Raw genomic sequence first — 18,428 nt, 5'->3', positions numbered from 1 at the left:
GTAAATGAGTCACTCCCGTCGGTGAACCGACTAATGTCACGAGAGATTATGTAAACATCAGCTGACCGAATGAATACAAAAACAACAACAACAACACTCAAGTCTGTACAATTTTTTATTTTTATACAATTTTTTTCAAAACAAACAAAAACCATAAACATGACCTCACAAAAATCTTCCAGTCGGAGTAAAAATACTTTTTTTTTTCTTGTAAAAATTAATTTATCTATAAAGTAAACTCTGTAGGTCACAACACACCTGTAATTACACTCAAAATAATAGCAATAACTCATAACACGTCACTCTATATTAAGTGTCTCCCATTGGTCAGCCCATTCTGCTCACTGATTGGTCCACAGTGCTTTGGTTGGAGTAAATGAGTCTGAAGGTTAATTATTCCACCAGGACAAAAGACCCAGTCCTGGTTCACTGACGGATCCCTGCAAAAGAGACGAGCACTTTATCAACACATCCAGTCTAACTGTGCGTTCACACCAGACACGACTTGCGGGAATAAATCACGCTATTCGCGCGTAGTTGGACGCTTGAACATTTTGAGTTTACTTACGCGTGACATTCACTTCACAACAGACGTAAATAATCTCAAAAACGGCCAAAACGCTCCATTAGCGGCGCCTCATTCATGCAAATCATGTGTAAAACGGCCAAAACCCTCAATTAGCGGCGCCTCATTCGCGCGAATCATGTGTCAAATGGGCAAAATGCTCAATTAGCGGCGCCTCATTTGCGCGAATCACGTTTCAAACGGCCAAAACGCTCAAATAGAGGTGCATCATTTGCGCAAATCACGTGTCAAACGGCCAAAACGCTCAATTAGCACCGCCTCATTCGCACGAATCATGTGTCAAACGGCCAAAATGCTCAATTAGCGGTGCCTCGTTTGCGCGAATCAAGTGTCAAACAGCCAAAACGCTCCATAAGCGGCGCCTCATTCGCGCAAATCACGTGTCAAACGCCCAAAACGCTCAATTAGCGGCGCCTCATTTGCGCGAATCACGTGTCAAACGGCCAAAACGCTCAATTAGCGGCGCCTCATTTGCACGAATCACGTGTCAAACGGCCAAAATGCTCAATTAGCGACGCCTCATTTGCACGAATCACGTGTCAAACGGCCAAAACGCACAATTAGCGCAGCCTCATTCGCGCGAATCACGCGTCAAATGGCCAAAAAGCGCTGCCTCATTCGCACGAATCACGTGTCAAACGCCCAAAAAGCGCCGCCTCATTCGCATGAATCATGTGTCAAACGCCCAAAACGCTCAATTAGCGCAGCCTCATTCGCGATATGTTATCAGATATGTTCTCAGAATGTTCTCGTTTTGCTAACATTCCCATGAAGTTATGAAAACAATATTTGCGTGTAAATTAGAGAAAACATTCACGGCATGTTCAATTGTATAATTTTGCGAACATTCCCGAAACAAGTAATGTTTAAAACACATTAGACGAACGTCCCAACTCAAATGTTTCCGACTAGCGTTTTTTTGGGTTAACGTTTTGACAACGTTAGTAAAGACCAGAAAACATTGAACAAACGTTCCATTAACGTTACCGGAAGAACGTTTGCTCATGACATTCCCTGTTAGCTGGGATGTTATTCCACAGAGAAATTGTGGATGGAACTAGAGATGCTACTTCGGACTGTGGCCGAATATATACGAGAATATATATTTTGAATGTATTGGTAATTTTAGTAGCGTGACACGCCTAGCTGGAACACTCTTGTATTCCTCATGTACGCACCACGAGTGTGTACGGAGCCTCTTTCTGCGGCGCGGCGTCCTCCGGGCCTGCGGGTGGCGCTGTGCTGGCGGGGCCGGCTGCACTCGGGGCCTCTTTCTCAGTGCTGGGGCCCGTGGGCGATGTGTCGATGAAGACCTCGTCCACCACCCGGAAGCGGATCTCCTCACCCTGGTCCATGTAGAGGTCGTGCGTGCCCTCGTCCGTCTCGTACTCCCACATCCACACCTGCTCCGCCTCATCGCTGCGGCAGCCGTGAAGGAACACCGCATGATGGGTAGATGAACACACCGCTCAGGCATAACATTATGACCGGTGAAGGACTGTTGGAGCACAACAACGAGCCTCTAAAATTCTCCAGATCTCAATCCAAATCGAGCATCTGTGGGATGTGCTGAACAAACAAGGCCCCGCCTCGCAACTTACAGGACTTAAAGGATCTGCTGCTAACATCTTGGTGCAAGATACCACAGCACACCTTCAGGGGTCCATCAGAGACGGGTCACACAATATTAGGTCATAATGTTATGCCTGATCGATGTGTATATAACATACACAAAAGTATTACGTTTAGAAGTGATAATTCAGGATACAATTTGGCCGGTTGCTGTAGCGACTCTGGCGGGATTATGATGTCATCAAAGAATCCGAGGCTCACTGTGGAATCAAAATCACCATACAATCATATTCCAATGATTTATGAATTATTCAAATCAAATCATAAAATCTACTGCGATAAAGGCGTGACTGGGAATATGAACTGTAATTATGAGCATGTAAGTTAATTTATTAGACAGTGGTAATTTAGTATCATTACTGTATTATTATTCGTTTTTTATATTTTCCATACATTTTATACATTGTAAATGTTAGCAGTTTTTGCTTTTTAAAAATTAATTTTAAACTAATGTTAAACTTAAAAATATAAATGTTTATACGTTTATATAAATATAACAATATATATATATATATATATATATATATATATATATGTAACAAATTATTATTAAATACAATAAAGTAATGTTTAAAAATCGAATTTTCAAGTAACGAATTTTTTTTACTTATGCTTTTAGTTCACTATAACAGCAAAAGAGAGCAAAGCATGATGGGTGTTTTCTCACCGTGAACGCCCTCTGCACTGCAGCCTTTAATCTTTCCCACCAGAATGGCGTCCAGGAACGGGTGGAAAACCACATATCGAAAGTGAACTGCAGGAGAGAGAGAGAGAGAGAGAGAGAGAGAGAGAGGGTTGTCTCGGCCGTGTGAATGCAGTGAGTAACAGTAGTCGCGTCAAATTGCGCAAATTGAAATACGCCCAATGGAAACTCGTCAATTTCACAAAAAACATTTTTACGCTCGCATAAGGTGGTTTTTCAGGCAATTCGAAAAAGGACATTTTTGCAAAACTGCAATGGAAACCGTTTTTTCCAGAGGGGGAAGTAACGAATTACATTTACTCGCGTTACTGTAATTGAGTAGTTTTTCTGCGTACTTCTACTTTTTTAAGTAGTTTTTAAAATCTGAAAATCGGTTTCACTTTTACTTAAGTATGTTTTGTTTTAAGTATTGTACTTCGCTACATTTTAAACCACATCCATTACGGAGTAAAAATAAATAAATAATACGAAAGTGGGGAAAAAGCGATCGGGAAACGACTGCATTGAGTTGAAGGGCGGGAGAACGCGCAAAAATCACAAAAAGATGGAGACGGACAAGACATGTCAGTGATGCAGATCCAGCTGAAAGCGAAACGCCGTCGTGAAACAGTTAGTATGGGAATACTTTGGATATAGAAATAAATAACGTGGTGTTGTCCTGGAGGCTATCAAAGTTACAGAAAATGTTGATGTAAATGAAGAAACGCATGTTCGGGAACACCATCCCTCTGTGTAGATAAAGGTATGTTTTTAACTTAAGGCCGAGTGATTTCTGTGATGCAGAGGGAATCCCGGAATCCAGTCACGACAATTAATTTACAGTATAACACAGATATCACGTCAAACACGCAAACTGATGGATGAATGAATACATTGACGGCAGAGCTGTACAATAAATCAAATCGCGACATGGTCTGTGAATATTAAAGCAAAACACTGCTATATAAATAAATGATCTGCTTGTTCTGTCTCTGTGATGAGCAGCACCGTTTCGTCTACTACATAGGCTACTCAAGTACGCGATGCTCGTGGTGTTTTAACGAACATTTAAAAAAAAAAAACAGTCAAATAAGTTCCTCTGAAACAGGTTTTCACAGAAGCAGCTCTTCACTAAAACCCATCAAGATAAACATTTTTTGAAGATCTCTGTTTTGCAGCACTTTGCCAAAAAATAAAAGGATAGAATAAAAGTTATAAAATTAAAAGTTAATGATAAAAATAAGTTTTTAGTCTTATTCATAACCATTTCTTGAATTTGGTTGATTAGACATGTTTTATTGAAATTTTAATAAACAAAACAAATGGATTCAAGTTTGTTATAATAAAGCATTTGTTTAAAAAAAACAGTTTTCATTCATTTAATGCCAATTTAACTGGTGATAATAATAACCATAATTTAATAATACAGTTTATTTATTACATAATTGTTTAATACCTAGATACTGTGAAGCTGATGTTTTCATATCGTGAAAATCTCATTCTATTACGAGTCCCCACCCCTGCTGTTAAAAAAGTAACTCAGTAACTTTTACTCGGAGTACATTTTAAATGAACTACTTTTTACTTTTACTAGTAAATTTTTAGACCGGTACTTTTACTTGTACTTAAGTAAAATTTAATTGAAGTAATAGTAATTTTACTTGAGTAGAATATTTCGTTACTCTTTCCACCTCTGGTTTTGTCGCAGTTCCAGGTCACCTGGTACGGTGACACACTGCTGCCAGGGCCTACATATTATTTTCCACTCAAGTATGTCGTAATAACGAGATGTTATGTCTTTTGACAACATCTTTTCTCGTAATAAACGAGAAATACATACAATTTCTCCTAATAAGGACAGTGGCGTAACTTTAACCTAGTAATGACGGACCCCGGTGCAGCCACAAATATCATAACTATCTACAGGCCTCCTGTAATTAAGACATACATTTCTTGAATATATTAAAAACAGAAAGACACTATAGTTTCAGTCTTACTCAAAGACCGCGGAAACAGACCAGTTACGCACGTCAATCCATTCCAGGCGACCTTGGTTTGCTTCTTATTTATTAAATACACAGGCAATTAGTTGATGAAACATTGATCAAAATTAAAATAGAATTTATACAAAACGAAATTCACTTTAAAGAAAGACTTTCTAGAAAACAAAACTTAATGAAGTGGTCAAAATCATGTCTGACCGCACTCCATGTCTCCAGCGCATCTTATGATGTAGCATATCTTACTCATGCTGCTCACTTTTCATCATCAACATATGATAATATTATAGGCTAATATTTAAACATAGCCTAACTATGAAACTAAATAGGCTATGGTTTCATGTCATAAAAAAATGGTTTCATCATTATAAACTATAAACCGTCTACTTTTATTTGTGTACACTCACAATAACAACAAAGGCCGTGGATTATTTTGCATGCACTCCAAACGCTGTCTTAAAGCTGCACTATGTAACAGCTTTAAATTTCAAAAATGTATTTTGTTTATTAAACGCAAAGTTTTTCCATTTCAAAAGCATTTCTAAATTCAGTTCATATTTCCAACAAACTAAAATAACGAAGTGCTAAAAAAACTTTGAGTTACCATCATGCAAATTCAAACACTTGGTTCTTCTCTATATGTGGCAGCAATGCGCCACAATAACCTGGCGTACTTAAAGTGGATCATTCTTTACAGATGATGGTATGTTTGGACAGAAGACGAGACAGAGTTCTTTATTAAACTCATAACAAACTAAAGAATTACAGGAATATTGGATTCTAAACAAAGAAATGCCACAATTTATCAAGACCTTGAAGCAGATGTGAGGGAGAAACACCTCATATGTGCCGCCCCATAAATGTTTGGATAACACACACGTCTCCTTCCATTAAAAGCAATGGCGTGCGGTGGCATAAACCTAACAACATACATGGCATAATTTTTGGAATGACTTATCACAAGAGGAAAAAAATAGTTTTAGTCGCATAACATCAGTTGTCAATGGAAATGCCGGCATTTCGGAATATTTATTTTAGAAAATAACGCAAAAGATTTGCTCAAATCTGTAATGGCTGGTGATGCTGCTGTACCTTTAGTGTGAGAGGCTCCGTCTCCAGGGAAGATGTAGGAGTCCTCCAGTTTAGTGATGTCATACAGACAAATGCACAACCCCACGTTATACACCACCTGAGAAATATGAATTATTAATAACTGTTCAATGCTAAAATCTTTATTTACATCTTGACAAACATGTTTTAATGAACTGAAGCTCTGACATTTACATGGTTGCTGTTTTTGTCCCCATGTTTACAGTGATCTTCCACTTTTGTACTCCATTTAGGTACTTTCTAGGTCTAATTAGGAACATTTGAAATGTCGTCTTTGTTTTTCTGCTGTTGTTCATATAAAAATGAATAACAAAATAATATTAAGTCACAAAGATCAGATTGAGTGCGTTTGTATTTGTAAAATATTATTATAATTCTCAAATATTGAAGGTAATGCTCTAATCTTGAAGGGTTAGTTCACCCAAAACTTATCCCATCATTTTCACTGTTAAGCCAGAACTAGACTCGTGTGCGGCCGTTACCTGAAGCCAGTGATTATAGTTTATAAAGTTTTAAATGGATATTTTTCTTACACAATCCCACACTTTGCTTCAGCAGGCCGTTATTCACCTCTCAGAGCAGTTTTATGATGGATATATGCACTTTTATGATGGATAGATGCAGTTATATGATGGATAGATGCACTTTTATGATAGATAGATGCAGTTATATGATGGATAGATGCACTATTATGATGATAGATGCACTTTGTCTTTTATGATGGATAGATGCAGTTATATGATGGATGGATGCAGTTATATGATGGATAGATGCACTATTATGATGGATGGATGCAGTTATATGATGGATAGATGCACTATTATGATGATAGATGCACTTTTATGATGGATAGATGCAGTTATATGATGGATAGATGCAGTTATATGATGGATAGATGCACTATTATGATGGATAGATGCAGTTATATGATGGATAGATGCACTTTTATGATGATAGATGCAGTTATATGATGGATAGATGCAGTTATATGATGGATAGATGCACTATTATGATGGATAGATGCAGTTATATGATGGATAGATGCACTTTTATGATGATAGATGCAGTTATATGATGGATAGATGCAGTTATATGATTGATAGATGCACTTATATGATGGATATATGCACTTTTATGATGATAGATGCAGTTATATGATGGATATATGCACTTTTATGATTGATAGATGCAGTTATATGATGGATAGATGCACTATTATGATAGATGCACTTTGTCTTTTATGATGGATAGATGCAGTTATATGATGGATGGATGCAGTTATATGATGGATAGATGCACTATTATGATGATAGATGCACTTTTATGATGGATAGATGCAGTTATATGATGGATAGATGCAGTTATATGATGGATAGATGCACTATTATGATGATAGATGCACTTTTATGATGGATAGATGCAGTTATATGATGAATGGATGCAGTTATATGATGGATAGATGCACTTTTATGATGGATAGATGCAGTTATATGATGGATAGATGCACTTTTATGATGATAGATGCAGTTATATGATGGATATATGCACTTTTATGATGGATAGATGCAGTTATATGATGGATATATGCACTTTTATGATGATAGATGCAGTTATATGATGGATATATGCACTTTTATGATTGATAGATGCACTTTTATGATGATAGATGCAGTTATATGATTGATAGATGCACTTTTATGATGGATAGATGCAGTTATATGATAGATAGATGCACTTTTATGATAGATAGATAGATAGATAGATAGATAGATAGATAGATAGATAGATAGATAGATAGATAGATAGATAGATAGATAGATAGATAGATAGATAGATAGATAGATAGATAGATAGATAGATAGATAGATGCAGTTATATGATGGATAGATGCACTTTTATGATGATAGATGCAGTTATATGATGGATAGATGCACTTTTATGATGGATAGATGCAGTTGTATGATGGATAGATGCACTTTTATGATGGATAGATGCACTTTTATGATGGATAGATGCAGTTATATGATGGATAGATGCACTATTATGATTGATAGGTGCAGTTATATGATGGATGGATGCAGTTATATGATGGATAGATGCACTATTATGATGATAGATGCACTATTATGATTGATAGATGCACTATTATGATGATAGGTGCAGTTATATGATGGATGGATGCAGTTATATGATGGATAGATGCACTATTATGATGATAGATGCACTTTTATGATGGATAGATGCAGTTATATGATGGATAGATGCAGTTATATGATGGATAGATGCACTATTATGATGATAGATGCACTTTTATGATGGATAGATGCAGTTATATGATGAATGGATGCAGTTATATGATGGATAGATGCACTTTTATGATGGATAGATGCCCTTTTATGATGGATAGATGCACTTTTATGATGGATGGATGCACTTTTATGATTAATAGATTCACTTTTATGATGATAGATGCACATTTATGAAGGATATATTCACTTTTATGATGGATAGATGCAGTTATATGATGGATAGATGCAGTTTTATGATGGATAGATGCACTTTTATGATGGATAGATGCAGTTATATGATGATAGATGCAATTTTTGTGATAGATAGATGCAGTTATATGATGATGGATGCACTTTTATGATTAATAGATTAACTTTTATGATGGATAGATGCACTTTTATGATGGATAGATGCAGTTATATGATGGATAGATGCAGTTATATGATGATAGATGAAATTTTTGTGATAGATAGATGCAGTTATATGATGATGGATGCACTTTTATGATTAATAGATGCACTTTTATGATGGATAGATGCACTTTTATGATGGATAGATGCACTTTTATGATGGATAGATGCACTTTTATATTGCCATTATACTTTTTAATATATCTCTGATTGTATTCGTCTGAAAGGAGAATGTCATAAACATCTAGGATGACTTGAGGGAGAGTAAATCATAGGCTAATTTAAATATTTTGGGTGAACTATCCCTTTAAGCTTTAAAAAGCTTGGCATGATGGTTATGATAACAGCAATTATGCTATAAATGACAGATTCCATACATAAAGTAATCTTTTTTTTAAATGATGTGTGCAAAAGCAGAACTCTCAGTGTTTGTTTGCAAATGTCTGGGTGAGCGACAACCTAAAACAGAGAAATTCTGTAAAATTAGCCTAGAGGTTTACTAATAAATCACACCAAAGTGATTAAAATGACAAGAAGTAAAATGTAAATGTAAAAACAATAAGATGCAAGCCTATAATAATTATGTTAAATAATGTACTTTATAAATGTAATCTCACTTTATTATTATGTTTTGGCGGCTGAGCTTCATTTGCAAAACAAGCAAGCATTAAAAAAAAGAATAATAATAATAAAGTAACGGAATTCGTTACTTTTTAGGGAGTAACGCGATATTGTAACGCGTCACCTTTAAAAGTAACTTCCCCCACACTGATCATGAAGCACTAGTTTAAATGGCTCATTAATGACAGATAAACATGTCTAAAAGTGTCTCTCTTCACCTTGTTGGCGAGTTTCTTGTTGAGCTCTTCGGCGATCGCGTCGTTCAGCTGCCGGTGGAAACTCCACGGAGGAATCCGGACCGTGTCCACCATCTCCACCAGCACGAACATCCCGAACCAGAACCAGACCCGAACCAGACCCGAACTCTGACCCCGCGAGGAGGAGAAGAACATCTATCAGCCACTGGTTTATCTCTGTGTGTGATATCCTGCGCTAGTTTCTCTGTCATATTACCTCTCAGTCCTCCTGAAGCCTCGGCAGCCCGCGTGTGAGCAGACAGATGTTATCCAGCTCCTCCGGTTTATACATTTACACTATTAATAATCTATAATCACTCATGATTTGAGCGCACGGCATGACAACAGCCACACATGTGTGGAATCCTTCACGACAGCGGCTGACGCTTTACGACACTGACGTAACGCGACCACATTCGGTGAAAAAAAAAAGTGTACCCTCTTTTTATTTTAATAAAAGATGTTGATGCTATTTCAATTATTTAAATGACTTGCTTTTACTACAGCACTGTAATACTTATAACAAAATATAATATGATTTAGTTAATTTCAGAATTGTATTGAAAGTTTATCTAGTTTTGCTCTGTCCCTTTAAATGCCCTCCCTCGACTCGTCTTTTTCTAATTCTTATGTTTACATGCCTGCAGTCATTTTTAAATGACGTCCCAGTGTTTGCATTCCTCCTAAAACACCTGCGATTCATCAACCATGTAGTAAATTTGGCATTATTAACACAGTTCAGTCTGTCAGAAATACATCAGAGACTGTGTAAATGTTTAGACACTTGGTTCAGTGCAGCATCAGCGATTAAAATGTCTGTTTTACAACAGATACGTTAGTTTGAATAAACATTTTGACCAAAATAAGTCTTATAACTTAACTTATGAGACATTCCTGTTGAGTTTCGGAGTATGTAAACAAACATGAAAAGATATGCACTTTATTATTTGTCTTTGAGTCTTTAGGATGATGTCAAGTTACATTTAATGTTAATAGACCTTTTTAAAATTGATGTAATGACTTTGCAATAACATGTAGCAGCTTTATTATAATCATTGGGAACTCCAATTCCCATCATGCACGTCGCACACGCTGAAGCAAACGTGACCACGCCCCCTGTTGAGTGGACGCTGCTCTCGACCAATAGCCAGCCGCTCCTCGCGTTTCCCAGCCAATGGCTGCACTGTTGCTATGACATCTTTTATTTTTAGCCTTCCGCAGCACAGCCTCACATAAGGAAACATTATTTCGCCAAATTAATTAGAGACCAAGTGAAATAACCATAAAGCGGCGTTTGTGAGACAAACAAACATGTCAGATCAACATATAGATAATAAAATAGTTAAAATGTGCTATATTAAAAGTAAACATAGCTTCATTCGTCTGTAAAACAAGTATAATAATATTATTTTGAAAGTTTCACTTTTCACTTTAGAACATTTTATCCAACGTATGACCGCTTTAATTATTGCCTGTTAATTAATTATGTAACAACAAAAGCATTAACAGAATACAAAGAAAAACGTTAATAATTTGCTAAAGACAGAAAAAGAAAAACAAGAAATATGAGGAAAAACAAATACAAAAAAAGAAAAAAAGGATAAGAAATTAATTTATACACCAATTAGAGTACAAATTAAAGGCATTACAAATTGAAAAAGCTCCTCTGGCTCTCTATATTGACTGAAGATGAAATGGTAATACTTAAAATCTTTCTAAAATACAAGAAACATAATTTGATGTTGGTGAATTTACATTTAAATGTGCAAAGCAGATACATTAAATTCACAATAAAGCATATACCTTTATACTTTACTACAGACACAACCATAGTGTCCTACAATAATGTCATTAAAACTTATGGTTGCGGGATAGTATTACTATTGTTATTATTGCGCGCAGGTCTAAGTAGTTCCAGCTGAAAACACGTCATCGCGGGAGGGCGGAGCCTGAGCGCGCGCTGCGATATAAATCCGCGAGGCTGCCAAACAGAGTGAAGTTTACAGGGGCGCGTGCGGGAGCGGGGACACGTCACGCCATGAATAAACATAAAATGAAATAAAAATTACAGTAAAAGTGCGTTTCAGTCAAACGCAGCGCTTCTATGTGAAGGATCTCTTTAACGCATAATTGTTGATACTCATATAGGAGGCGCAGGAGAGAAACACAAGCTTTGAATCAGTAAGTATACTTGATTTATAATGATAAAGAATAACAGAAGAATGCATTTGTGCAGGACTTCGTGTTGCAAGGACACTAATCTTTGTGTTTATTTTGAATGACTGACTGATGAGTTGTCGTCCATTTTAGATTGTAGAGAGGAAACCAATCTAAAGATATAATGATGGATAATTGATAGGCCTAATATTCGAGGTGCAGCTGTATTGTGTTGGCATTTAATGTGTGTTTGCACAGATGTCCTTGGCTTTAAGAGGACTAAAACAGGCCAAAGGTTTGGCTGTGAGTGTGTAACAGAGCTGCTGTTTTTCTGCTGTGTGTGTATAAGCTCGTTTGGCATAACTTCAGGGAACATGTTGTTCTGGTAACGTTATAGTTTATTGTGAATTGGTGAAAACCGTGCAAGGCGAATTATGATGTCCAGGATTTACAGATCTGAATTAAACCCATGTTTTCATGTTGCATGTGTTGGAAAATGCTTTCTTTAAGGGAACCCCCGACACACTCACACACACACACACACACACTTACACACACACACTTAGTGTTTCTGTTGTTGTCATGTAACACCATTAACAATGTATTGTGTTGGATGGTTCAGCGTTTGGGTCCCTACAAATAATAATAATGATGATAATAATAATAGTTAAACTGAGTAAAGTCAAGAGATGACTGACTTCTGGTGTGTTGAAGCTGATGTGATTCAGATCATGTGAAATGTGTCTAATATCTAATATAGTGTCAAGTAACAATAAACCTTTTTATGTCAGACGCGCATTAATGCATTTGCTCAAACGTTGACATTGAGTGACATTGAATGCCCGAAAGGATATATTTTCACAAATTTAATTATCCTCGTTTAGTTTATCATATAAATTACTGATATCAACACATTGTGTAAATAACCGCTGATGATATCGAGCTTATATATTTTTACTTTTGTACAGGTACAGTTGGTTATTTATTATTATTTTACGCGATGTGAATAAAATAACTACACAAGGAAATGGTCAAATCAGTTTTATCCTCTTGTGTCCATATCTCTAAAAACGCGTTTTAAATTCGTGTAACAAATATGAAATGACAAGTGCTGGTATTTATGATTTATTGGCCTATAACGCGTCGCATTTTATGGACAATCATCTGAGTTTCGTTATTTACCGGCAGTGAGCCGTCCTCATATGTGCTGAAACGCATCGCGGATCCGCGTTTATTATAAATAAACCGATTGCGGTGCATTTAATGTACGGGTTTTAGCAGAGCTTATCAGTGTTTTGAAAACGCGGAGGCGTCACATCAACATTCACACGCGCGGTGATGACGTCAAACGCAGTGCATGCCGGGAGATGGAGTTTTTTTTAAACTTTCCTTCAACCACACCATTTTATAAGGACTTTCTACGCCCACATGAAAAAATACTATAGTATAATATAATATTATAGTAAAATTACTCTAGTTAATTCTATAGTGTTTTTGAACTGTACTATAGTAAATATACTACAGTAAATTAACAAAGTGTAGTAAATACTATAATATACTACAATTTACTGTAGTATCTTTACTATAGTACGGTTCAAAAACACTATAGTATTAACTAGAGTAATTTTACTATAATATACTATAGTATTTTTTTTAATGTGGGCGGTTCCCCCTCAGATGTTTAAGTATTGAAGTGGATCAATTATAATCTATTACTAAAAGGGAGTTGTCATCAGACGCATTCATTTTTGTTTATTAAAGGTCTTGTTTTAAAACATGCTATCTCAATTTTTATCTGTAGGTAAGCTAAAAAAAAAACCTTTTGGTTAGTTCCTGAAGAGCGTAAACTCTGGCACTCTTTCCCTATTGGTACTTTTAAATTCCCCTTTTAATGTCAAACATGGAATTAAAGCTAGTGCGAGTAGGACCGAGTACTACATTTGGTGTCGAAATGTTCCTCTCTTAGCACATGTAATCCTAAGTGCTTTAGCCAACGGGACAGATGAGGGATTTCATGAAGATTATCATGGATTGGTACCTTTGGCCTCAGCATCTGCTGAAACAAATACGCATGGCTCGGTTATATTTGTCTAACTGGTCTGTCTTTTTGTCTTTCTAGAGTCTTTGAAGAAACTGGATCTTTGGAGAGCTGCTTTCCAGTCTTCGTTCGTCAGACCCGGTTCTGGCGGTTCAGGGTGAAGATTTTAAAAAAAGATCAACTGGTCTCTGACAATCACTTTTACGCAATTTCTAAGCAACGATCCCAAAATCAGAGACCCTTGCTTTTAAGGCTAAGACTAAAGACTTTCGACTTTATATTTGCTAGAGATGTTAGGACGGCCGTAGGTCCCTGAAAAAAACTTCCAAGAAATAATCAAAGTCATCATGCATCTGGAGGTGAAGGTTGCGTTGAACTTCATCGTGTCGTATTTGTACAACAAGCTCCCGCGCCGCAGGGCAGATCTGTTTGGCGAGGAGTTGGAGCGTATCCTGGTGTCCCGTTTCGAAGGTCACTGGTACCCCGAGGCACCTTTGCGCGGTTCTGCCTTCCGCTGCCTCCATCTGGGGGCTCCTAGGGACCCCGTGGTGGAGCTGGCGGCCAGGAGAAGCGGTCTGGACACCGAGGAGGTCCGAGCTAACGTTCCCCCCGAGCTCAGCATTTGGATCGACCCTTATGAGGTGTCCTACCAGATTGGGGAGAAGGGTGCAGTGAAAGTCCTCTACATGGAGGAGCCGGTCGGTTTAGGGGGCGATGCCGAAAGGTCCGACGTCATGCTCCAAGGAGACCTGGAGTTCGAGGAGGTCAAGAATCTGGGCTTTAACCCAGAGGCTCAGGTGTTTGTTCCCATCGGGGGCCAGGTGTCGCCGGTCATGCTACCCTCGCTCTCCAGTTCGCCGACCCCACTTTCTACCTCATCTTGCCTTTTCGGTTACATCGCTCCCAGCACTCCCACCAACCCCAGTGCTCACTCCTCCAACACCTCGACCCCATCGCCGCCAAGCGCCAGCCTCATTTACCCTCCTCCGCCCAACTCCCGGCCCACACCTCAACCAATCACCTTCACCACGGCTAGCTTCGCCGCCACCAAATTTGGCTCCACGAAAATGAAGAAGTGCGGGAATCCCGGGGCTACTTCCGCCGTAGTTGTGGCTCCCCAGCAGAGGATGCTCACCCGCTCACCGAACACCATCTCCCCACCGGGGCTGGTGAAGCACAAACCCCTTTCCCTCTCCATGCACTCTCTGGCTGGACCCATCCCAAGCCAACTGTCTCCGAATGCCAAAGAGTTCGTGTTTCCCGTTTCCCAGAGGCCTCTCTACTTCGAGGAAGGAATTGCTCCAATGACCCCATTCCAGGCACCGCTCCCACACGCTTCCTTCGATCCGTTCTCCAGCCCCCCACCAGGGCAGGCTGTGGGAATCATCGGGGGCAACAGCGGGATTTCCTTCATGGATAAACCTCCATTTGTGGAAGGACTCGGATACAACCTCCAGTACTCAGGCCAAGCCTTTCAACCCGTGGTGTTGGCCAACTAAAGTCTCAGAGGACACGCGTTTCTTTTCTCCTTCATGAATCATTGTTCCCACCACCACCAATGGAAATCAAGAGTATTATGACTACTAATTGAGTATTACTTGTTTCTTTACCGTTCATTCGTCTCTTGTTTCATGATGTCGTTGGAGTAACCAGCCTCCTGTTGCACAGGTGTTTTTGCGTTCGAGTCACTTGATCATGGTGTCTTTTCCCCAAATGTTTGTCTACATAATCTGCTACTTTTAAAAAAATAGATTCTAGGGGAAAAAAAGCTAATATTCTAATGCTAAAAAGGGATTTTTGGCATGGGAGGGCTGGAGATATCAGCCACGTTAATAGTTTGGTCACACCTCATTGAGGACTTATGGTAATTTTATGACTTGTTCTATGGACTGAAGTGGGTCAAGACTAGCAACTTTAGGACACTACTTTTTCCCGTTTGAACACATCAAGCCAAATCCTGATGAAACCAGCCAGTGTTTAAACCCTTTTCTAGTGCGTCGCATCTCTCTGATCTCGTAAATTTCAGCCAAGCCGAACGATTGGAGGATTGCTCTGATTGGTTTCGCTCTGTTGCACGTAGGTTCCCGGTCAGAAGTGTGTGACCGTACCGGTTTAGATATCTTTTGAAGGGATGGGGGACCAGATTAAAGAGACCCCCCCCCCTCAGATTATATCTCCAGCATGTTGAATTGAATGCGTTATATTTGTGTTCCAGAGGTCCTAAATCGTGGGAGAGATGCCGCCGTGAAAAATTGCACTTTGTTTTCTCCGCTCTCGGACTCTGAATGTTATACCTCATATATTCTGACTGCAGTGGCTGTGTTTTGTTAAGTCGTTCTCGAATCTTCTTGAAGGTAGGAGCCTTATGGCGGCTTCCTTTTAGGATATCACTTCCCCCTCCGTCCTGCCGCGTTGCACTTTACGCATCGGGTCCTTCGGAAACTCCCGCAAGGCCTCACAATAAACTCTATATGCTAGATGCTAAAGGTCCTTTACTTGCCCTTTAATGCCAATTATGTCTGAACTATAGCTTGGTAATGTAGTTTAAAGATTGTATTAAAAATGAAGGGTTTGGGGTGAGACTGTATGTACGTCCTGACCCTGTTGTGACGTCCCTCCCCGACATTGAAATGTGAACGTTAGCTTCATGAATATTTCATTTGGGGTGGGCGGGGGTTTAGATTTCTCTATAAATGCTACGACTGGGTGTATTTTTACATTTGTTTGTAATTTATTTACAATTTTTCTATATTTTTTTTCGTGTTTTTTCAAAAGAGTTATCTATGGCATTTATAAAGCAAATTAAAGAGATATATACCATGATGACATGAATATGTATATATTTCTTATGTTTGAGATCTTTTGTTTAGTTTCTTACGTGCTGAAGTTATTTTTTCAGAAATAACTATATGATGAATATAAATATATGCAAGATGAAAATGACTAATAAAAATGTGTTTAACAATCCAGTTGTGATTTAAATGATTAATTATTCCAGAGCATGACTGTGTACTTTATAAACCTCTCGTCATCCCTGCACATGTCCAAACACAAACCGTTAAGCTAGTGGTCCGTTTAGATTTATCTTGCATTGGCTAAAGTATACATTTTTGTACATTTTAATAATATTGATAATGTCCATCCTAATTGGAGAACAATCCTAATATGCAGTTTGAGGATTTTTGATTGTATCGCATGTAATACAAAATAAAACTGAACCCACAGTTCCTGAAAACCCCAATAAAAGTCTCTCGGTTTCTCAGCAGTTAAATTAGGGGTGTCCAAACCTTTTTTTAAAAGGGGGCCAGATTCGATGTTGTGGAATATATATATATATATATATATATATATATATATATATAAATAATATAAACGTTTTGTTTCTTGGAAACATGACAGATTAGACAAAAGCTTGAGCTGACCTTAGCTTGTGATGGGACACAGATGTAACAATATCTGTAAAAGTTTTAAAGGGTAAAATTTAATTATTACTGAGTTAGAACTCTATTCTTATTTAAGTAAACGAGTGCTCTATTGAGATCACCTCAGATAATAGGCTACCACACTGCAAAATATGCTTTTCTTACTTAGTAGTTCTGTCTTTTTTTCCAGCCCACATATCTAAAAATTCTTAAATCAAGATGATTTTACTAAGGAAAATTACATATTTATTCTTGATTCAAAATGAATTGAGTTTCTGCTTAAAACAAGCTAAGTTATCTGCCAATGGGGTGAGGAAAATAATCTTGTTTCTGGTTGGGACAAAAACAAGATTATTTGTCTTCCCTCATTGGCAGATATATTTGCTTGTTTTAACCAAGAACTGGCAAAAAGTAAAAAATATTTCTATATCTAGAATGGCTTTTATGGTATTTAGTCTATAAACGTATAAATACAAATGCACAAAACTGCAAGTTTATGACAAAAATAGTCTGTAATTTGGCCTCATTTAATACATGTCTACATTAATAAACATAATGTTTGGGACAAAAACAAGATGATTTGTCTTACCCCATTGGCAGATATTTGCTTGTTTTAACCAAGAACTCGCTTCAATTTCATTTTATTTTCCAGAAAACAACAACAAATATTTAATGTTATTTAACTTATCTAGTAAATGCATCTTGATTTAAGAATTTTTAGATACATTTAGACTAGAAACAAGACAAAAATACTAAATAAGGGCATTTTTGCAGTGCACACGTGGCAAAAAGTAACAAATATTATTTCTATATCTAGAATGGCTTTATGATATTAAGTCTATAAACATATGAATATAAATGCACAAAACTGCAGGTTTAGGAGAAAAATGGTCTGCAATTTGGCCTTTATTACCCGTTTAATACATATCTACATTAATAAATAAATAAAATGAGATATTAACCCACATTTCTGACAAATTACCATGGTTACAGTTAGTGTTACCACAGTAAACCCATGATAAATGTGTGAATTGTTGTTTGAAACTGGATGGGCTCAGTGTTTCTCCTGATTTGCACGTTAGTGTTGTTGATTAAGTCAGCGCTGTTTAACTGGCTTTAAACTAAATTAAATCACCAAGAGATTTCCAGCTTGTACCGGAGACCTCTACGACGAACTCGAACGCTTCTGACGGGCTGTTGTGGTTGCGTGATCGAAACACTCTGCAAGTCAACACATTTGTTCAG

General features: G+C 37.7%; 2 protein-coding genes across 2 annotated transcripts; one reads left to right on the top strand and one right to left on the bottom strand.

Annotated features, from left to right (window-relative positions):
* Positions 1-96: 96 nt before the first annotated feature.
* On the bottom strand, positions 97-9,961 carry polr3h (polymerase (RNA) III (DNA directed) polypeptide H). The gene is made up of 7 exons (XM_079815139.1): positions 9,784-9,961; positions 9,549-9,695; positions 5,993-6,089; positions 2,886-2,972; positions 2,355-2,418; positions 1,765-2,005; positions 97-440 (listed from the first exon to the last, which is right to left on the bottom strand). The coding sequence occupies exons 2-7, from the start codon at positions 9,657-9,659 to the stop codon at positions 390-392; spliced, it is 651 nt and encodes a 216-aa protein (XP_079671265.1). The 5' UTR covers positions 9,660-9,695; positions 9,784-9,961; the 3' UTR covers positions 97-389.
* Positions 9,962-11,556: 1,595 nt separating this feature from the next.
* Positions 11,557-17,000, top strand: tob2 (transducer of ERBB2, 2). The gene is made up of 2 exons (XM_079814717.1): positions 11,557-11,747; positions 13,843-17,000. The coding sequence occupies exon 2, from the start codon at positions 14,109-14,111 to the stop codon at positions 15,258-15,260; it is 1,152 nt and encodes a 383-aa protein (XP_079670843.1). The 5' UTR covers positions 11,557-11,747; positions 13,843-14,108; the 3' UTR covers positions 15,261-17,000.
* Positions 17,001-18,428: the final 1,428 nt, after the last annotated feature.

This window comes from Gobio gobio, assembly GCF_949357685.1.
Source record: "Gobio gobio genome assembly, chromosome: 1".
Taxonomy (NCBI): domain Eukaryota; kingdom Metazoa; phylum Chordata; class Actinopteri; order Cypriniformes; family Gobionidae; genus Gobio; species Gobio gobio.
Note: the sequence above shows the minus strand (reverse complement) of the source record. Positions and strands in the feature narration are given on the sequence as shown.